Source organism: Salvelinus fontinalis, chromosome 25, assembly GCF_029448725.1.
Source record: "Salvelinus fontinalis isolate EN_2023a chromosome 25, ASM2944872v1, whole genome shotgun sequence".
Taxonomy (NCBI): domain Eukaryota; kingdom Metazoa; phylum Chordata; class Actinopteri; order Salmoniformes; family Salmonidae; genus Salvelinus; species Salvelinus fontinalis.
Genome location: NC_074689.1, coordinates 22,507,646 through 22,531,177, shown reverse-complemented (window position 1 = coordinate 22,531,177; position 23,532 = coordinate 22,507,646). Strand labels below are relative to the sequence as shown.

Sequence of the window (23,532 nt, the reverse complement as noted above, 5' to 3'; positions counted from 1 at the left end):
TAACAGAGCCATAACAGAGCCTAAACAGAGCCATAACAGAGCCTAAACAGAGCCATAACAGAGCCTAAACAGAGTCATAACAGGGTCATAACAGAGCCATAACAGAGCCTAAACAGAGCCATAACAGAGCCTAAACAGAGTCATAACAGGGTCATAACAGAGCCATAACAGAGCCATAACAGAGCCATAACAGAGCCATAACAGAGTCATAACAGAGTCATAACAGAGCCTAAACAGAGCCATAACAGAGCCTAAACAGAGCCATAACAGAGCCTAAACAGAGTCATAACAGGGTCATAACAGAGCCATAACAGAGCCATAACAGAGTCATAACAGAGCCTAAACAGAGTCATAACAGAGCCATAACAGAGCCATAACAGAGCCTAAACAGAGCCATAACAGAGCCTAAACAGAGCCATAACAGAGCCTAAACAGAGCCATAACAGAGCCATAACAGAGCCATAACAGAGCCTAAACAGAGCCATAACAGAGCCATAACAGAGCCATAACAGAGCCATAACAGAGCCATAACAGAGCCATAACAGAGCCATAACAGAGTCATAACAGAGCCTAAACAGAGCCATAACAGAGCCTAAACAGAGCCATAACAGAGCCTAAACAGAGCCATAACAGAGCCATAACAGAGCCTAAACAGAGCCATAACAGAGCCATAACAGAGCCATAACAGAGCCTAAACAGAGCCATAACAGAGCCATAACAGAGCCATAACAGAGCCATAACAGAGCCATAACAGAGCCATAACAGAGTCATAACAGAGCCTAAACAGAGCCTAAACAGAGCCATAACAGAGCCATAACAGAGCCATAACAGAGTCATAACAGAGTCATAACAGAGCCATAACAGAGACATAACAGAGTCATAACAGAGCCATAACAGAGCCTAAACAGAGCCTAAACAGAGTATAAACAGAGTATAAACAGAGCCCTAAACAGAGCCATAACAGAGCCATAACAGAGCCATAACAGAGCCATAACAGAGCCATAACAGAGCCATAACAGAGCCTAAACAGAGCCATAACAGAGTCATAACAGAGCCATAACAGAGCCATAACAGAGCCTAAACAGAGTCATAACAGAGTCATAACAGAGCCATAACAGAGCCATAACAGAGCCATAACAGAGCCTAAACAGAGTATAAACAGAGCCCTAAACAGAGCCATAACAGAGCCATAACAGAGCCTAAACAGAGCCATAACAGAGCCTAAACAGAGTCATAACAGAGTCATAACAGAGCCATAACAGAGCCATAACAGGGCCATAACAGAGCCATAACAGAGCCATAACAGAGCCATAACAGAGCCTAAACAGAGCCATAACAGAGCCATAACAGAGTCATAACAGAGCCATAACAGAGCCTAAACAGAGCCATAACAGAGCCTAAACAGAGCCTAAACAGAGCCCAAACAAAGCCACACTGACAGATGGGGCTAATGAAACATATGGTCCAGAAATTAAAATGAGCATGAAATGTGATATAGAGGCCTGACCTGATCCCACTGGCTACATTAGATAGGCAAACACACCTCCTTACATGATCGTCATGTTTTAATTGGAAGTTCAGAAATCCACTAAGGCTAAGTGTGACTCCGTTAGACATCTACAACACTATCAGCAGTTTAGAAGGGGAGATTATCGCCTCGCTTAAATTGATCACATCTCTAGATTGGATTATGTTTCACAACTCAGTCTCGTATCTTTCAGCGCGGGATACTTCATCTCAAGAGAGCCCCGGAAACAGACTGATTTGAAAATAAAAAATGACCCTCTTGTGTTGATAAATGTCAGCCAACTGAGACACTCTACGAACACGCCCAGGTTTGTATTTTGATCAACCCTCAGTGACAGACATAACCAGAGGTGGCAAAAAAAAAAAGGAAACGTGACGTGGAATTGTCTTATTCGGAGGTTCCCTTTTGCCCCGTTAGCCCTCTGCCCTAATGCCTGTCCTCGTCCAGAGGAGGGAGGGGCAGGGAGGAGGTGTGAATGGGCGTGAGTCCAACGTGCCAGGCCCGTGGGGGGTGACGACAGGCACAAAGGAAAGCTGATCAGTCAGCCATGATGAGCACGGCTTTATATCAACGTCTGATTTTTAGCTGCTTGCTTTGCATGAACACAAGGAATTAGAAGAAATCAATCAAAATCAAATCAAACGGGCCTTTCTGAGTAAACGCCAACTAGAAAGAACAAGCCTGAATGTCACCAACTCAAGACCTGTGGACATTAAACACTTCCCACTGGGCACAGACCTCAATTCAATGTTGATTCAACCAGTGGGGTGCCCAGTGAGTTTGGATTATTTTCCATCATTTATTTGAGCAATTGCAACACTTTGGTGGGTAAAGGGTCTCTTGTGAGATATTATTCACATTTTAGAAACGTTGATGCTCCCACCTACAGCAGAGGTGGGCAACTCCAGGCCTCCAGGGCCTGATTGGTGTCACACACCCCCCCCCCACCCCCCCCCCCATCCCCAGCAAACACAGCTGATTAATCACATTGCATTATAAACTGAAGATCGTGATTAGGTGATGATTGGACTCAGGTGGTGTTCGCTGGGGGGCAAAACTGTGTCACCAATCAGGCCCTGAAGGACTGGAATTACACACCCCTGTGCTAGATTGTGTGTGGCGTTCTCTCTGGACACTAACCTTGTCTTGCGCTTCCAACGCTGTGAAATCCCCCACAGCCACACTGATCTCTCTTCGCTGTAAAAACAAGATACTGTAGATCTTTGTACTGTATCTCTAGGCTAACATCCCTTTATTCTGTCACACGTTTCATTATGTTGCCCAGATATCATGTCTGAAAGGGAATCTTAACCTATTGTTGTTATGGTTACTAAAATCCTTTTACGTAACTACAGTACATGGCATAAGTGTCTTGCCTTGGATTGAACATTTCATGACTCCAAAAATACATGCCTTTCGGTGTAGTGGATCCATTTCAATGATCCCCCCAGTTTTTCAGCATAGGCCCCTTCTCTTTCCTGCAGCCTTTCAGAAGCTTGCAGTTAGTTAGCAGGGATGAGATTCCCAAGACTGATCAGAGGAGGGGAAAGCCGAGAAGAGGGATTCTTTATTACTGGGCTCAGGGCTGAAGAGTGAGCTCAACCCATCTGATTGTCATTACAGGCCCTATTGACTTCGATGGCTGGACGCCATTACCAGCACTAAAAAAAATCTGATAACGGAAAACATAGTCACATCTGAGTTATAGCGTGATAGCTGATAGCGGATAGCGTGATAGCGTGATAGCGGATAGCACAGAGGACAAGGAACAATGTGAACTCACTGTGTTACGTCATACTAGTCACTCAGCAGATATTTTAGAGATTAACACACAGGCAACATTTAGTAGGCCTAAATACTACACAGGTGAACCCACAACATTAGTGTTTCCAGCCCCAAACCTAGTACAGGACCTACAACTTGATGGCAAACCTGTAAAACGCATGTGTAGAAACCCAGAGATATGCATCTAATGTTATCTTTACAGAAGCAATGTGTGTCCTAGACATTATATGGGTCTGTCTGCAATTACCCTTTCTAATATACGGTAGTAAGCACATTCCTGTATGATTGGAGAGCAGCACAGAGCTCTATTAGGGCTGAACGATCTCGAAACTTGTTCTGTGGGCTACACTGCCAGAGCAGAGTGGAATGAGAAATGAAGACAATGGAAGCACCAAGACCAAACAGGATGTTTTATTAATCCCATTGTAAATATTTAAATAGTTTACTAATTAACCCTGGGCTTTGACCCGCCATAAAACATGAATGGGATTACAGCTCTCTGCTCTGATAACACACAGAGACAGAGGATTACAGCTCTCTGCTCTGATAACACACAGAGACAGAGGATTACAGCTCTCTGCTCTGATAACACACAGAGACAGAGGATTACAGCTCCCTGCTCTGATAACACACAGAGACAGATGATTACAGCTCTCTGCTCTGATAGCACACAGAGACAGAGGATTACAGCTCTCTGCTCTGATAACACACAGAGACAGAGGATTACAGCTCCCTGCTCTGATAACACACAGAGACAGAGGATTACAGCTCTCTGCTCTGATAACACAGAGAGACAGAGGATTACAGCTCCCTGCTCTGATAACACAGAGAGACAGAGGATTACAGCTCCCTGCTCTGATAACACACAGAGACAGAGGATTACAGCTCTCTGCTCTGATAACACAGAGAGACAGAGGATTACAGCTCTCTGCTCTGACAACACACAGAGACAGAGCCACAACGGGTTTTGTAGAGGTGCAGAGGGAAGGGAGGTGTGGGTCTCAAACAGTGGATCATGGACAGTGACTTTTGCATTATGGCTAAACATATGTTTTTGTTTATTTATTGGGTCACAGACTGGTTCAATAGGCTTTATTATGGTCAGAAGGTTTTTTTTTATAAGTTTTGGGTAGGGCTGCACAATTAAAGATGCACTCCGGGATCTTAAGCACAACAAACTCGCTATCACATAAATTGCTAAATTCGTAACATGTCAAATTAAATTAATGACATAGTACACAATTGGATGACGAGGTACACAAAAAAAGAGGACTACTTTGGTTTGTGAGCAACACTTTCAAAACTACTAAATTATACACATTTCCAGAGTGCATCTTTAATCAAATTTTAATCCGAATTGCAATATTGACATGTGCAATATCCATATTCAAGAGGCTGCAAACATCATGAATATAACATTTGAATGTAATAAGGGTCCCCTGGGAAGCTCTGACCAACACCTTGGTTCCTACCCTGTCACAGAACTTTGACATTAGTTGTCATGCCAAACAACACCAACCATTGAATCAGTAAACAAATTGTATTTATATGACTCCAACAGTTCAACCGAGTGTTTTGATCTATATTGCAAGTAAAAAAATCGCAATTGCAATATTTTGTGAAAAGAATAGGAATTTCATTATTTGCCTATAACGTGCAGTCCTAGATTTGTGAGCCTCTATTGTAGGTTAGAGACCTGACTAATATGTGTAATCGAGGCAAACCTAATCATACCATAGGGGCAGGCTAGGCAACATTTTGGCTTTCTGATTTGTGTAGCAGCCTCCCATCCTCCTTTACCATCCTCCTGTTCCACCTCCTCCCATTCTCCTCTTCCATCCTCCTCTCCCTCCTCTGTGACCACAATCCCCCTTAGTGGTGGGGAGGAAAATGGATCATGGTTAGAAGGGATCTCGCTTTTGTCAAAAAATGTTTGTTGCATTTTAGCTAACCCTAACCCTTTTCCTAACATTAACTAATTATCCTAACCTGCTATATTAATTCTCTAACCTGCTGCGTAAGATATCTTAACATGTTACGAAAAGTCAAATCTGACGTTAATTTGACAAAAGCTAGATCCCTCCTAGCAATGACCAGGAAGATGGCCCCTTACTATTCTGACTGGCTGACTGGGGCCTATAAAGAAGCACTAGATATAACAGAAGAAAGCAGAGACAAAGGCGTCAGTCACTTTTATGTGTAGTTCTATTCCTGCCATCTTTAGGAGAAAGTCGTGTAACAAATAAGAGATGACTAGGTTAAATTCAGAGAACGGTCGAACTATGAGGAGGAGGCTGCTTAACGCCGAGCTCAAACTCATCTCATTAAATAGACCCAAGCATCAAATCACATCTAATCTACTCACCACTGCCACAGATAGGAACAGGCTAAATTAGGATAACTATTCATACTAATGATGACTTCTTCATTACGCCCTCCATTCCACTGAAGTTAGGATCCATTCTCAGCTTCTTAATTAACTTTCTTTTTTTTCAAAGCTGATCGTCTATCTAAAATGCCTAGATATTTGTAAGAAGAGACACAATCAATGTGGGAACCATCCAAGGTCCTGTATATATGCTTAAATCATTAGAATCATTTTTGTGTGACCTAGAAAACAACATATAATTCACCCTCATTCAATACTAATGTAAGGTCAATTAAGCTTTTCTGTAAAACAATGAACACAGATTGTAGTTCAGTAATGAGGTAATATAATACACAACAGTAGTGGAGGTAATATAATACACAACCGTAGTGAGGTAACATAATACACAACAGTAGTGGAAGTAATATAATACACAACAGTAGTGAGGTAATATAATACACACAACAGTTGTGAGGTAATATAATACACAACAGTAGTGAGGTAATATAATACACAACAGTAGTGAGGTAATATAATACACACAACAGTAGTGAGGTAATATAATACACAACAGTAGTGAGGTAATATAATACACAACAGTAGTGAGGTAATATAATACACACAACAGTAGTGAGGTAATATAATACACAACAGTAATGAGGTAATATAATACACACAACAGTAGTGAGGTAATATAATACACAACAGTAGTGAGGTAACATAATACACAACAGTAATGAGGTAATATAATACACAACAGTAGTGAGGTAATATAATACACAACAGTAGTGAGGTAATATAATACACAACAGTAGTGAGGTAATATAATACACACAACAGTAGTGAGGTAATATAATACACAACAGTAGTGAGGTAATATAATACACAACAGTAGTGAGGTAATATAATACACACAACAGTAGTGGAGGTAATATAACACACAACAGTAGTGGAGGTAATATAATACACAACAGTAGTGAGGTAATATAATACACAACAGTAGTGAGGTAATATAATACACAACAGTAGTGAAGTAATATAATACACAACAGTAGTGAGGTAATATAATACACAACAGTAGTGGAGGTAATATAATACACAACAGTAGTGAGGTAATATAATACACACAACAGTAGTGGAGGTAATATAATACACAACAGTAGTGAGGTAATATAATACACAACAGTAATGAGGTAATATAATACACAACAGTAGTGAGGTAATATAATACACAACAGTAGTGAGGTAATATAATACACAACAGTAGTGAAGTAATATAATACACACAACAGTAGTGAGGTAATATAATACACAACAGTAGTGAAGTAATATAATACACAACAGTAGTGAGGTAATATAATACACAACAGTAGTGGAGGTAATATAATACACAACAGTAGTGAGGTAATATAATACACACAACAGTAGTGGAGGTAATATAATACACAACAGTAGTGAGGTAATATAATACACAACAGTAGTGGAGGTAATATAATACACAACAGTAGTGAGGTAATATAATACACACAACAGTAGTGGAGGTAATATAATACACAACAGTAGTGAGGTAATATAACACACAACAGTAGTGGAGGTAATATAATACACAACAGTAGTGGAAGTAATATAATACACAACAGTAGTGAGGTAATATAATACACAACAGTAGTGAGGTAATATAATACACAACAGTAGTGGAGGTAATATAATACACAACAGTAGTGAGGTAATATAATACACAACAGTAGTGAGGTAATATAATACACAACAGTAATGAGGTAATATAATACACAACAGTAGTGGAGGTAATATAATACACAACAGTAATGAGGTAATATAATACACAACAGTAGTGAGGTAATATAATACACAACAGTAGTGAGGTAATATAATACACAACAGTAGTGAGGTAACATAATACACAACAGTAGTGGAAGTAATATAATACACAACAGTAGTGAGGTAATATAATACACAACAGTAGTGAGGTAATATAATACACACAACAGTAGTGGAGGTAATATAATACACAACAGTAGTGAGGTAATATAATACACAACAGTAGTGGAGGTAATATAATACACAACAGTAGTGAGGTAATATAATACACACAACAGTAGTGGAGGTAATATAATACACAACAGTAGTGAGGTAATATAATACACACAACAGTAGTGAGGTAATATAATACACAACAGTAGTGAGGTAATATAATACACAACAGTAGTGAGGTAATATAATACACAACAGTAGTGAGGTAATATAATACACAACAGTAGTGAGGTAATATAATACACAACAGTAGTGGAGGTAATATAATACACAACAGTAGTGAGGTAATATAATACACAACAGTAGTGAGGTAATATAATACACAACAGTAGTGGAGGTAATATAATACACAACAGTAGTGAGGTAATATAATACACAACAGTAGTGAGGTAATATAATACACAACAGTAGTGAGGTAATATAATACACAACAGTAGTGAGGTAATATAATACACAACAGTAGTGAGGTAATATAATACACAACAGTAGTGAGGTAATATAATACACAACAGTAGTGAGGTAATATAATACACAACAGTAGTGAGGTAATATAATACACAACAGTAGTGAGGTAATATAATAAACAACAGTAGTGAGGTAATATAATACACAACAGTAGTGAGGTAATATAATACACAACAGTAGTGAGGTAATATAATACACAACAGTATCGGCGGACGGGGGCAGGTTACAGTTCTCTACAGACATCCAACATTATTTCTTCTTCTATTTTTTAAAGATGGATGATATCTCCCTTTAGTTATTTATTTTGTTTTCAGTTAGCAGACACTTTTATTCAGAACGACTTACAGTAGTTAGTGCTTTTCTTCTTACTGGTCCCCAGTGAGAATCGAACCCACAACCCTGACGTTGCAAGTGAGCCAAACACAACTGTGTATTGCTGAATATGGGCATGGAAAGTCTTAGGAGACCCTATTCATTCATCACATGAATGTTACTGCACCTTCAGAAACCATTGAAACCCCTTGACTCATTCCACACCCTACTGTGTTACAGCCCCAACTCAAAACAGACCAAACTGATCTCTTTTTCTCAGAAATCCACACACCAATATTGTTAACGTATACAGGCGAAACTACAAGACCCAGAACTGACCACTGTGGGACACCTTTCGTTATACCCAGAAAACTAGACTAAACACCATCATTAGACACACATTGAGTTCTATCTGTCAAGTGGTTTTTATACCACTTACACATAACCTGGACTAGGCCAATTGAGAAAAGCCTCGGAATTAGTCGTGAGAGCTATGAAACGGATGGGGAGTAACGAGGGATCAGAGAGAGAGAAGAGAGAACCAGACAGTCAAAAAAAAACTCTGATGATAGATGCTGCTGGAATGCACTCGTCTGTTTCTGCTATTGTTTGAATGCACCAGAGACTTGAGGGGAAAGCAACGACTTAAAAGAGAAAGAGAGCATTATCTGGCAGAGAGGAAAAACATCTTTCCCGCTTTAAATTATTCCAGATTGTTGGTTGATACTCTACTGGTGTGACTCACTGTAACTCACTGTAACTTATTGTCCAAGCCCAGAGCATAAAAAATACATTGGATGGAAGACAGCTCCGTTATGAGAGAGAGAGAGAGAGAGAAAGACAGAAACGGAGGAGACAAAACAAGAACAAGTTAGAAAAGTTATGATAAGACCAAAGAATGTTTGTACAAAGGTACAGTATGAAACAGTGAAGAGCAGTGAAGAGAAGCTAGAATAATTCATATTTACTGTATATAAATGTAATTGACTGCCCCTTGTCAATAAAAACAAACATTTGTAAATATTGCAAATGAACATAAAATAACCTGTTCAAATGCACGTGCGTGCTAGATGACAATTTACTTAGAATGTACATACAACCAGAGTATTGTCCTCCGCCTGAGTAGACGTTGACTAGGCAGGATGAGACCCTGGACATGTTATATACTATAGGTCTAGGGCAGAGTATTGTCCTCCGTCTGAGTAGACGTTGACTAGCCAGGATGAGACCCTGAACATGTTATATACTATAGGTCTAGGGCAGAGTATTGTCCTCCGCCTGAGTAGACGTTGACTAGGCAGGATGAGACCCTGAACATGTTATATACTATAGGTCTAGGGCAGAGTATTGTCCTCCGCCTGAGTAGACGTTGACTAGGCAGGATGAGACCCTGGACATGTTATTTACTATAGGTCTAGGGCAGAGTATTGTCCTCCGCCTGAGTAGACGTTGACTAGGCAGGATGAGACCCTGGACATGTTATATACTATAGGTCTAGGGCAGAGTATTGTCCTCCGTCTGAGTAGACGTTGACTAGGCAGGATGAGACCCTGGACATGTTATATACTATAGGTCTAGGGCAGAGTATTGTCCTCCGTCTGAGTAGACGTTGACTAGGCAGGATGAGACCCTGGACATGGTATTTACTATAGGTCTAGGGCAGAGTATTGTCCTCCGCCTGAGTAGACGTTGACTAGGCAGGATGAGACCCTGGACATGTTATATACTATAGGTCTAGGGCAGAGTATTGTCCTCCGCCTGAGTAGACGTTGACTAGGCAGGATGAGACCCTGGACATGGTATTTACTATAGGTCTAGGGCAGAGTATTGTCCTCCGCCTGAGTAGACGTTGACTAGGCAGGATGAGACCCTGGACATGTTATATACTATAGCTCTAGGGCAGAGTATTGTCCTCCGCCTGAGTAGACGTTGACTAGGCAGGATGAGACCCTGGACATGTTATATACTATAGGTCTAGGGCAGAGTATTGTCCTCCGCCTGAGTAGACGTTGACTAGGCAGGATGAGACCCTGGACATGGTATTTACTATAGGTCTAGGGCAGAGTATTGTCCTCCGCCTGAGTAGACGTTGACTAGGCAGGATGAGACCCTGGACATGTTATATACTATAGGTCTAGGGCAGAGTATTGTCCTCCGCCTGAGTAGACGTTGACTAGGCAGGATGAGACCCTGGACATGTTATATACTATAGGTCTAGGGCAGAGTATTGTCCTCCGTCTGAGTAGACGTTGACTAGGCAGGATGAGACCCTGGACATGGTATTTACTATAGGTCTAGGGCAGAGTATTGTCCTCCGTCTGAGTAGACGTTGACTAGGCAGGATGAGACCCTGGACATGGTATTTACTATAGGTCTAGGGCAGAGTATTGTCCTCCGCCTGAGTAGACGTTGACTAGGCAGGATGAGACCCTGGACATGTTATATACTATAGGTCTAGGGCAGAGTATTGTCCTCCGTCTGAGTAGACGTTGACTAGGCAGGATGAGACCCTGGACATGGTATTTACTATAGGTCTAGGGCAGTTGTCACCAACTGAGTCATGATCACTTTCTGAGTCAAAATGCAAGCTGAGATCTACCGCGCCAATAAAATAAAATATAAAACGTAGAAAACGTAAGCCTCTGCAACATAAACCAATTAAAAACAGTTCTGTAACAATGAGGTTTGTGCAGTAGGCTATAGGCCCAATTAATTATCACTGCATATCGGCTACGCTTGAATTGCCCTGCCGATGCTGTTCTTCTCAAACCATTAAAAAATATATATATTTCAACATTTTGGTAAATGATCACACTGGTAATAGATCGTTCGGTGTGTTACTTGTGAGGTACAGCTGAGTTAGCATAATAATTCACTTTTTTTTACTGGTCTGATAGCCTGCATCTGATGGTCAGTCTGAGGGGAGGGAGGGAGCAGCGGTGAGGCTGCCTATCACCCGACTCCCCGTCCCTCCGTTCTCCTGAGAAAAAGGGAACACAGTCTTCCAGCTGATGGCGAAACTCGCACCGCATTATTTCTGCCTCATGCACCAATTCATGTTGTTACTCCTATGACCAGAGAAAGTGAAATATTCCTCTATATTATAGACACAAGCTGCTAATAATAACAACACAAGGTTACTGGAACACTTTGCTGTAGTCATTCATAGCAGCTGCAGTGCTGGTTGTAGCGTGAGTGGAAGTAGGGAGAACAGATTTTATGGCTTATAAAAGTGTTGAACAAAGTGTTGACAGAGTTGAATAACAACTTCATCATGAACTTACTGCTCTCAGTTTGTCACACTGTGCCCAACAGCTGAAATCACTGACTTCACATCTGTCGACCACTAACCATACAGTATCTAGGGACAGTAACTGTCTAATCATTAGTCTGTGAGCTAGGGGAGACTGATTAGACTGAACTGGAGGAGACTGATTAGACTGAACTGGAGGAGACTGATTAGACTGAACTGGGGGAGACTGATTAGACTGAACTGGAGGAGACTGATTAGACTGAACTGGAGGAGACTGATTAGACTGAACTGGAGGAGACTGATTAGACTGAACTGGGGGAGACTGAATAGACTGAACTGTAAGAGACTGATTAGACTGAACTGGAGGAGACTGATTAGACTGAACTGGAGGAGACTGATTAGACTGAACTGGAGGAGACTGATTAGACTGAACTGGAGGAGACTGATTAGACTGAACTGGAGGAGACTGATTAGACTGAACTGGAGGAGACTGATTAGACTGAACTGGAGGAGACTGATTAGACTGAACTGGAGGAGACTGATTAGACTGAACTGGGGGAGACTGATTAGACTGAACTGGAGGAGACTGATTAGACTGAACTGGAGGAGACTGATTAGACTGAACTGGAGGAGACTGATTAGACTGAACTGGAGGAGACTGATTAGACTGTGAACTGGGGGAGACTGATTAGACTGAACTGGGGGAGACTGATTAGACTGAACTGGAGGAGACTGATTAGACTGAACTGGAGGAGACTGATTAGACTGAACTGGAGGAGACTGATTAGACTGAACTGGAGGAGACTGATTAGACTGAACTGGAGGAGACTGATTAGACTGAACTGGGGGAGACTGATTAAACAGCTACAGTCTAATCAGTCTCTCCCAACTCACAGGCACACTCAACAGAGGGCCCTAACATAGTTGGGCTGTGAAGTGTCATGTAATTCTGTGTTTTGTCATGCAGTGACACTGTAGTTTCTGTATTGAGAGTTCCTAATCCCTACTAGGAAAGAAGCGTCTTCTTACCTGTGAAGAAACTCTTGACCCGGAGGTAGCTGACACTGAGGCGCAGCACGGACAGTTTATCCAGCTTGGAGATGATGTCTGGGGAAAAAGGTAGCATGCTGGCCAGCCGGTCCAGCTCCGCGTTCAGGCGGTCCCGGTGCCTCTTGGATGGGTTGGACTTCTCACTCACAGTCGCTGGTTTCCTGGTGAAAACACAGCGGACATATGTTAGGGTCTGTTATTGTGACGGTTTGTAGCTGTTTGATTTTTATTTTTAAAGGTTCAACTGTTAACAGAGAGATGTACTGTGCTTTAGGGTGCAGGAGGGCCCAGAGCCACATAACAACAGAATATGAACATGGAATCATTATGTAAATCAATACAACATATTAATATATAACACACACACACACACACACAAACAGGGTAACAGCATTGAAAGTTTTTAACAAACAAACAGCCATCAATCAATAATAGTGTAACGACCCTGGGTTTATAAGCGCGGAAATCGACTCTGCCGCTTGAGCATGCTTTTGCGGCACAGTCGATAGCGCGCCGGACCTCGGGCTAGAAGGTCGAGGGTTCGAGACCTGCTCCCTACTTGTTTCATTACACTGGTGTCAGAAGTGGGTTACAATACCATTAAGAGACCCTTTACAGACACAGACAGGCTGACAGCCTCAAACACCACCGTGCCTGTTCAGTGACTCATACCCCCACCCCCTAACTGTCATACAGCTCCACCACATGTTCCCCCTTTACTCCTCCCCCTGTCCCCTTGCTGAAACCTCTATCTGTCCTGGTCCGTGGGACATGGGAAGGGAGCGATCGTGTCCTTTACTCCTCCCCCTGTCCCCTTGCTGAAACCTCTATCTGTCCTGGTCCGTGGGACATGGGAAGGGAGCGATCGTGTCCTTTACTCCTCCCCCTGTCCCCTTGCTGAAACCTCTATCTGTCCTGGTCCGTGGGACATGGGAAGGGAGCGATCGTGTCCTTTACTCCTCCCCCTGTCCCCTTGCTGAAACCTCTATCTGTCCTGGTCCGTGGGACGTGGGAAGGGAGCGATCCTGTCTGCTAAACTCCATCTTGGTTCAAAAGAGACCTGCATCGTTAGCAGTCTGATTTCTGTCAACTAGCTATCCCCTTGTTCTCTTGCATGCAAGCCCAGCGTTTCTACTCAACCAGTCATCGTTGTTTACTGGCCTTTGAAACCATCACGTTTCCTACAAGTCATTTGAACCTCGCATTATCTTTTTTTTATATCACGTTTGGAACGACGAGCATCCGCAAGAATCTGCTAACTACTTCTGTCTCCTGTCACTAAAAACCTCCAAATTACACTATTACTAGTGTTATTAATTTATTAGTAACCTTCACATAAACTGAATTAATCCCAAACTGATCAATTGCTCTAAATTCAACCCAAAGCCATAGCATATAAATAGCCTACATATCACATCAACAATCTATAACATTTTACATTTGTCCAAACGTATGCATATCTTGAATCATTTGTAAACATTTCCCAATGTTTGCTTGGTAGTGTAATAGTAATGTATCTAATACATGGTACTGAAATATGAAAATCTCACAAATAATAAACTAAATGTACCATTGGGCTACCACGTAGGCAGGCTAATACAACACAGTGAAACATGGTAAAAGTGTATTGAGCAACCCAAAAAAGTTTATCCAAACTTCAGAAGTAAAAGTACACATAAAATCCATAAAACAGTTTTCAACATGGTCAAATATAAATGTTACGAGGAAAATAATCGATTCTTAACTGCTTTTGAACGGGTTTCCTTCTTTTCCTGCCCGCATACATGCAGTCTCCTGGCGGTATCATCGTCCTGCGCTCCGTAAAGGTAACAGGTGCGCTGCAGAGAAGATGGAGAAAACTTTTCAGTGGCCCCCAAAAACATATGACACGGAAAAGTTACATGAACCGATAAAAAATACTGTACTCCATAAAGTAACTGATGGAAAAGTTGTTCATATCAGTTTAGTGATGCTATCAAGATCGAGTCATTTGTCAACGTAATTTGAGAAGACTATTGCCATTTCAAATAATCAATAAGCAAATGAACAGGAATAAAGAGGATACAGGTATAACTAGGCCTAAACAGTTGTTTGTTCATATCTTGTCAATAGTTTTTGGTTTACACTGGTGAAACGTGAATATAACGAAGCCGCAAAAAATAAATAATAACACAAGTTGCCAACTCTCACTAAGATTATTCACATCAAATAAAAACAACTATGAAAGACATTCTCAAATAGACTATTTGGAAGAAATGGGGAACAACATAAAGTTAAAATACTTACCAAGAAGGTTTGTCAATATTACTTAATTCCAGTATAATGTTAGACGGGTCATTCAAATTGAACGGGTATATTATAGATGATAAGGTACTTCCGAAGTAGACAATGGTAATAATTCCTCGGGAAAATACAGCAAACGTCTACCAGACGTCTGCACTGATGTTTTCATCAGTTTGCAATGCTCGAGGCAGATGTGGTTGTTGATGCTTTATAACCAATTGAGTCGCTTTCACTTCCTCGTGTTTCAGGTGGCGGATTCCTCTGAACGACATGTGGAGCTCTTCGCACGCAACTGCCTCGCAAACAGACCGCGTACGCACACACATTTATGAGAAGCGCAAGCGGAGGAATCTCACCAGAAGCGCCACACTACAGATCTCATTTACCGTTCTCCTGGCAGCAGGATGTGCATCCTGGCAGTACGATCGCGGAAAAAAAGATATCTCTCAAAATAAGAGTCCCCCTACAAAGACATGTTACATTTTGGGATTATCCATTTTTTAAAAACAATTTCACAGAATTGCAACCACCTTTAGTTAAAAAAATGATGGATCATTTAACGTAGTTCAATTTTTCATATTGTATTAGTCATACAATTTCTGTAGAAAGTTTAAACTAATACTGGTACGTTGAAAGCCATTGTGTAGGCTATATGTAAAGAAACACCCTTTTAATTCAAATACATGTCATTGCAATTACTCAATAGAGTCTACAAAACGTAAATGGGTCTCTTGTGCTGGGCAACGGGTTTAATACAGAGTGCTGGTGAGACCATTCACCTCAAGCAATATACTGCATACAGTATGCGGTACATATTGGCTTATAGAGAAAAAAAATATTATTTGTGCCGATGTAAAAGTGTACCCAGTACGGTCTGTAGAATCTGTACATGGTATCATTTTCATGGGGCACTGAATACATACGCAGTGTTGCAGGCCTTTTAATCCACCCATTGCGTTGGCCACATTGCAAATCACTGTATATCAAATACATTGGCTTATGGAGAAAAAAAACTATTATTGTGCTGATGTAAAAGTGGGGTTGGGAGTTTTTTCCACTATAAACCAATATGTATTTTATATACAGTGTTTTGCATTGTGTAGTATTATTGCAGTATTATTAAATGCCCCATGAAATTACACCATATATAGATTCCACAGACCCTACTGAGTACTCAAAACCCAATTTTACATCAGCACAAAGAATATTTATTTTTTCACTGTAAGCCCAATATTGTCAACATACCAGTCTGAACATTGGACTTTTTTTAAAGGGATCTTCAAAATAATATTTCAAATGTTTTCCATAAATTCCTTATTGTATGTACTTGTAAGCACAATAAATATCGACATTGATTAAAATCTAATATATATATATATATTTTAATTTAACGACCTTGCAATGTTTTTAAATGTGGGCTTTTGTTTCGATGGTGATCTTCTTAGCAAAGTGACATCCTCGGTAGTTCTGCTAGTGGAACAGTAATACAACTATTACTGTAGCTGAAATGTGCACAGGGAGGTTTTTACTCTCGGGTGTCTGACGCGCTGTCCGAAATGGAAAGGATATTTGGAGCAATCATTTTTGGATCGTTTTTTGGATTCGTAAAACCACATCTAAACTATTAATAGCTGGATATATTATCTCCTCCACTTGGTTTGAATGGTGCGTCAGGAATGTTCTATGTTCCACAGTAATGTCTTATTTTGTTTACTAGCCCGTAGTGCGTGCTGTGTTTCATTACAACGATTTTTAAATGACCAAAATGGTTTGAACCAGCTAGGGCTATACGGGTCTTTCCAGAACAAATCTGACCAGTCGAGTTCAGGAGTTGTTTCATTTAATTACATTACCTCGCTGCCAGATGCTATGAGATTTTACTCTGGGCAATATGTACATCTGTTGCCCTTTTGTGTATACAGGCTAATCTTTGATCATCTAGCCTATGTAAGGCTATATGCAGAGAGACTGGTGGGAGGGAGACTGGTGGGAGGGAGACTGGTGGAAGGAGACTGGTGGGAGAGAGACTGGTGGGAGGGAGACTGGTGGGAGGGAGACTGGTGGGAGGGAGACTGGTGGGAGAGAGACTGGTGGGAGGGAGACTGGTGGGAGAGAGACTGGTGGGAGGGAGACTGGTGGGAGAGAGACTGGTGGGAGAGAGACTGGTGGGAGGGAGACTGGTGGGAGAGAGACTGGTGGGAGGGAGACTGGTGGGAGAGAGACTGGTGGGAGAGAGACTGGTGGGAGGGAGACTGGTGGGAGAGAGACTGGTGGGAGGGAGACTGGTGGGAGAGAGACTGGTGGGAGAGAGACTGGTGGGAGGGAGACTGGTGGGAGGGAGACTGGTGGGAGAGAGACTGGTGGGAGAGAGACTGGTGGGAGGGAGACTGGTGGGAGAGAGACTGGTGGGAGAGAGACTGGTGGGAGAGAGACTGGTGGGAGAGAGACTGGTGGGAGGGAGACTGGTGGGAGAGAGACTGGTGGGGGGGAGACTGGTGGGAGAGAGACTGGTGGGGGGGAGACTGGTGGGAGAGAGACTGGTGGGAGAGAGACTGGTGGGAGGGAGACTGGTGGGGGGGAGACTGGTGGGAGGTTGTCATATGGGGTCTGTAGCCTACAGTGTTTTGTTCGTTTCCGTCTGCATAAAGTCAAAAATTATGTTATAATGTAATTATATTCACTAAAAAGAACTTGACTTTCACTCCATGTGTCATTTGTTTAGGCTGCTGTTATGTAACTGACTCTGAAAACTAACTGAGATTTTTGATGTGATAAAAATATCTGAAATCAATTTTATTTGACTCCCATGTTTCTTGTTCATCACTTTTTATTATTAAACAAATGTTGCAAATGGTGGCATGGGAAATTACATGCTGCTCTCACTGTGTGTCTCTCTGTCTCTGTCTCTGTCTCTGTCTCTGTCTCTGTCTCTGTCTCTGTCTCTGTCTCTCTCTCTCTCTCTCTCTCTCTCTCTCTCTCTCTCTCTCTCTCTCTCTCTCTCTCTCTCTCTCTCTCTATCTTTGACTCTCTCTCTCTGTCTCTCTCTGTGTGTCTCTCGCTCTCTCTGTCTCTCTCTCTGTTGTCTCTCTCTCTGTCTCTCTCTCTCTCTCTCTCTCTCTCTCTCGCTGTGTCTCTCTTTCTCTCTCTCTCTCCTCTCTCCTCTCTCTCCTCTCTCTCTCTCACTCTCTTTAGCTCACAACACACATTCCATGAATGAGAGAAGCAACTGTAAAGTCAGATGCTTTTCAGATGAAAGCTACTGTTTATCCTAAAAAGATGATAACGCTGATTTATAAAACATGGAATCTGTCTTCCCAGAAAAAGGGCAAATCCTTTGTAGAATGCACTTAGGCAGGCTTGCATGTGGAATAAAACAAAAACAAGAGTCCCCCAGAGTGGAAGAATGGGCCCCGAGGTGATGCACCGACAATGTGGTACATGGAAGGAGATGAAATCCAACAGGATGTACAGCTGTGGTAGAGCGAGAGAAAGAGTTTGTGTGAGAGAGAGAGTGGAGGAGAGAGAGAGAGAGTGGAGGAGGAGGAGAGAGAGGGCTAAAAGATTAAGCTTGTAGGATACTGTTCAACCCATCTAAACTTCACTAGCTCACCTACTCTCAGTACAATGGTGTAGTCCACATGCCTGCATATTATATCACCCGGTAGTGTGGGAGTAGAAACCATCTTCGTGAAATAAAGATCTGCAAACGTGTCTTCCGTGATCGAAATCGTGGTCGACGTTGGCTTCATGGTGGTTTTCAGATGTCGGCACGGGGAGAAGGTGCTATGTAGGGAATAAGATGACGAGGGATGGGAAGGAGACCTTTTTTGGCTGTGTACTGCTCTGTGTGAGGGCACCTTCTCATAGTAGGGCAAAAGGGCATGTGGTACCACTGGTTGACCCTTATTCTGTGTACAGCTCTGTGTGCGGTATAGCAGCAAGCAAACTGATAACAACCTTAGTAGTCGTTATTATGACGACTGTCTAGTATATTACAGTGAATTCTGAAAGGATTCAGATCCCTTCCCTTTTCCCACATTTTGTTACGTTACAGCCTTGTTCTAAAATGGATTAAATAAATACAATTCCTCATCAATCTACACACAATACCCCATCATTTCAAAGCAAAAGCAGGTTTTTAGAAATGTTTGCAAATGTATTAAAATTTAAAAAACGGAAATACTTTATTTACATAAGTATTCAAACCCTTTGTTATAGGACTCGAAACTGAGCTCAGGTGCATCCTGTTTCCATTGAGCATCCTTGAAATGTTTCTACAACTTGATTGGAGTACACCTGTGGTAAATTCAATTAATTGGACGTGATTTGGAAAGGCACACACCTGTCTATATAAGGTCCCACAGTTGACAGTGCATGTCAGAGCAAAAACCAAGCAATGACGTTGAAGAAATTGTCCGAAGAGCTCTGAGACAGGATTGTGTTGAGGCACAGATCTGGGGAAGGATACAAAAACATTTCTGCAGCATTGAACGTTCCCAAGAACACAGTGGCCTCCATCGTTTTTAAAGGGAAGAAGTTTGGAACCACCAAGACTCTTCCTAGAGCTGGCCGCCCAGCCAAACTGAGCAATCGGAGTTATAGGGCCTTGGTCAGGGAGGAGACCAAGAACCCAATGGTCACTCTGACAGAGCTCCAGAGTTCCTCTATGGAGATGGGATAACCTTCCAGAAGGACAACAATCTCTGCAGCACTCCACCAATCAGGCCTTTATGGTAGAGTGGCCAGACGGAAGCCACTCCTCAGTAAAAGGCACATGACAGCCAGCTTGGAGTTTGTTAAAAGGCACCTAAAGGACTCTCAGAACATGAGAAACAATATTCTCTGGTCTGATGAAACCAAGATTGAACTCTTTGGCCTGAATGCCAAGCATCACGTCTGGAGGAAACCTGGCACCATCCCTACAGTGAAGCGTGGTGGTGGCAGCATCATGCTGTGGGGATGTTTTACAGCGGCAGGGACTGGGAGACTAGTCAGGATCGAGGGAAAGATGAACAGAGCAAAGTACAGAGAGATCCTTGATGAAAACCTGCTCCAGAGCACTCAGGACCTCAGACTGGGACGAAGGTTCACCTTCCAACAGGACAACAACCCTAAGCACACAGCCAAGACAACACAGGAGTCGATTCGGGACGAGTCTCTGAATGTCCTTGAGTGGCCCAGCCAGAGCCCGGACTTGAACCCAATCGAACATCTCTGGAGAAACCTGAAAATAGCTGTGCAGCAACGCTCCCCTTCCAACCTGACAGAGCTTGAGAGGATCTGCAGAGAAGAATGAGAGAAACTCCCCAAATACAGGTGTGCCAAGCTTGTAGCATTGGGACCCAAGAAGACTTGAGGCTGTAATCGCTGCCAAAGGTGCTTCAATAAAGTACTGAGTAAAGGGTCTGAATACTTACAGTAGCAGTCAAAAGTTTGGACTCACCTACTCATTCAACGTTTTTATTTTATTTGACTATTTTCTACATTGTAGAATAATAGTGAAGACATCAAAACTATGAAATAACACATATGGAATCATGTAGTAACCAAAAAAAGGGTTCAACAAATACAAATTAAGAACTTTGAACGTTTCTTCAAGTGCAGTCTCAAAAACCATCAAGCAATGAAATAACACATATGGAATCATGTAGTAATAGGTGTGTCCAAACATTTGACTGGTTCAGTATGTGAGCACATGTTTTCCAAACCACACTCAAACATTTGAACATTTAACTTCTTATGGCTGCAGGGGCAGTATTGAGTAGCTTGGATGAAAGGTGCACAGAGGTGCCCATAGTAAACTGCCTGCTCCTCAGTCCCAGTTGCTAATATATGCATATTATTATTCGTATTGGATAGAAAACACTCTGAAGTTTCTAAAACTGTTTGAAGTATATGGCAGGCAAAAACCTGAGAAGTTCCACTTCCTGTTTGAATTGTTTCTGAGGTGGCAGATTTTCAACCAAGCTCTCATTGAAATTACAGCGCGATATTGATGAGTTTTCACTTCCTACGGCTTCCACTAGATGTCAACAGTCAATAGAACTTTGTCTGATGACTCTAATGTGAAGGGGGGGCGAAGGAGACAGGAATTAATCAGGTCTGCCACGAGCTGACCATGCTTTCACATGCGCCTTCACATGAGGAGGACCTCCGTTCCACCGCTCTTCTGAAGTCAATCTAATTCTACGGTTGGAACGTTATTCAAGATGTATGTTATTAATGTAGAGTGCTACGAGTGATCTCAGCAACCTGGAAAGACACTCGGCCAGCTGGTGTGAGGAAGTAGGCCTTGATGTTATTGTGCACATCTATAGCAACTCTGGTTGCCCTGTCTACCGACATCCAGGAAGCTGGTGTCTCCTTGTACCACCTGTCTACAGTATCCTGGACACAAGTTCCCACTGGGTGTGGAATGGTCAACAAACGTGGGGTGGTTGTATTGTGTTGATGACTCTGTGTTGTCAGTGTCTACGGTGCATAGGTAGTTGTGGAGGGCCACGCAGGCCTTCACAATGGTCTCAGCTTTCTCTGGGGCAACCTCAAGGGCTCGTCCCAGGATCCTCCATCTTGCAGCAAGGATCCCAAAGCAGTTCTGGGAAATTGTTCTGGCTCTTGAGTGGCTGTAGTTGATGATCTTGGCGCCAGAAGAACCATTCAATAAAACATGTGTTTCCATTAGTATTGAACAGGAACATGGAGGCTATCAAATGTGTACTGTAACAACTGTGTCGCCTATGCTTTGGACATAGGCCTATCATTCATTTGTATAGTCACATGTATTTGGTGTATTTCACCTGGAAACGGTCGCATCAAGTTTACCCTCAGAGGGAATGCCTCGTCTCCCATGAAGATATATGGTCTCGGTGTTTGGGTCCCCGGCAAGCACCCTGGCCTTGGTAACGACAGCTGGCCTGAGATGGGTTGGGAGCCCAGCTTGCTTCATGAGCAGATTTCCGCATCTCCCTCCCGACCATATGTGCACAGGTCGATTATGATGAAGCGGTACCTTAAATCTCAGACTGCCATCAGGACCATATGGACCCACCTCCTTCATGGTGAAGCGGTACCTTAAATCTCAGACTGCCATCAGGACCATATGGACCCACCTCCTTCATGGTGAAGCGGTACCTTGCATCTCAGACTGCCATCAGGACCATATGGACCCACCTCCTTCATGGTGAAGCGGTACCTTGCATCTCAGACTGCCATCAGGACCATATGGACCCACCTCCTTCATGGTGAAGCGGTACCTTGCATCTCAGACTGCCATCAGGACCATATGGACCCACCTCCTTCATGGTGAAGCGGTACCTTGCATCTCAGACTGCCATCAGGACCATATGGACCCACCTCCTTCATGGTGAAGCGGTAACTTGCATCTCAGACTGCCATCAGGACCATATGGACCCACCTCCTTCATGGTGAAGCGGTACTTTGCAGACTGCCATCAGGACCACTGAGAATTATCCCTAGTAGTCGTAGTACCGGCTGCCCGACTTTACCGGAGCTCGGAACCGAACATATTTTCCACTGACAGCTCCTGCACAAAGTGGATAATTCCAACGTCGCTGAAGCATGTCGTCAAATCTGGCAACAGACATCCGAAAGTATTGGAAATGTCTTTCCTTGTAGATGCTTCGCGTTGGTTGGAGAAGAGGCATGTATTCTCCATTGTCCCCTCGTGTAGTGTTCAGTGGAAAAACATTTCCTTTGTTGTTGTTTTTATCTCCTCCTGAGTAGTGAGAGAAGTTCAAGCTCTGAGTAGTGAGAGAAGTTCAAGCTCTGAAGTAGTGAGAGAAGTTCAAGCTCTGAAGTAGTGAGAGAGGTTCAAGCTCTGAAGTAGTGAGAGAAGTTCAAGCTCTGAGTAGTGAGAACAGTTCAAGCTCTGAGTAGTGAGAGAAGTTCAAGCTTTGAGTAGTGAGAGAAGTTCAAGCTTTGAGTAGTGAGAGAAGTTCAAGCTCTGAGTAGTGAGAACAGTTCAAGCTTTGAGTAGTGAGAGAAGTTCAAGCTCTGAGTTGTGAGAGAAGTTCAAGCTCTGAGTAGTGAGTGAAGTTCAAGCTCTGAGTAGTGAGAGAAGTTCAAGCTCTGAGTAGTGAGAGAAGTTCAAGCTCTGAGTAGTGAGAGAAGTTCAAGCTCTGAGTAGTGAGAGAAGTTCAAGCTCTGAGAGAAGTTCAAGTTATAGCAATTGCAATTCGTAGAGAGACATGTTTGCTTCTGCTTCTGTGGCTAAAAAGTATCGTTTTAGAGCATTTGAATGACAGACTAGCCAGTGTTTGTAAACAAAAAGGCATATAACACAGTTTCCGGTTTAAAAGTTTAAATGTCGTCACTAGCTACAGTCAGAGTGCCTCTTGCTTGGTAAGCTACTCTGGCTCCCCCTAGTGGATATACACTACACAAGACTCCTCTTGCTTGGTAAGCTACTCTGGCTCC

At 42.5% G+C, this 23,532-nt stretch overlaps 1 protein-coding gene across 1 annotated transcript in view; it reads right to left on the bottom strand.

Moving 5' to 3' along the window:
- The window catches only part of LOC129822998 (aryl hydrocarbon receptor repressor-like), a 166,689-nt gene extending 152,051 nt beyond the window's left edge, over positions 1 to 14,638 (bottom strand). Inside the window, exons 1-2 of the mRNA XM_055881647.1 lie at positions 14,559 to 14,638; positions 12,793 to 12,974 (exon numbers count right to left, since the gene is read on the bottom strand). Coding sequence (XP_055737622.1) covers positions 12,793 to 12,974; positions 14,559 to 14,620 — 244 coding nt within the window. The 5' untranslated portion in view covers positions 14,621 to 14,638. The remainder of the gene's footprint in view (positions 1 to 12,792; positions 12,975 to 14,558) is intronic.
- Positions 14,639 to 23,532: the final 8,894 nt, after the last annotated feature.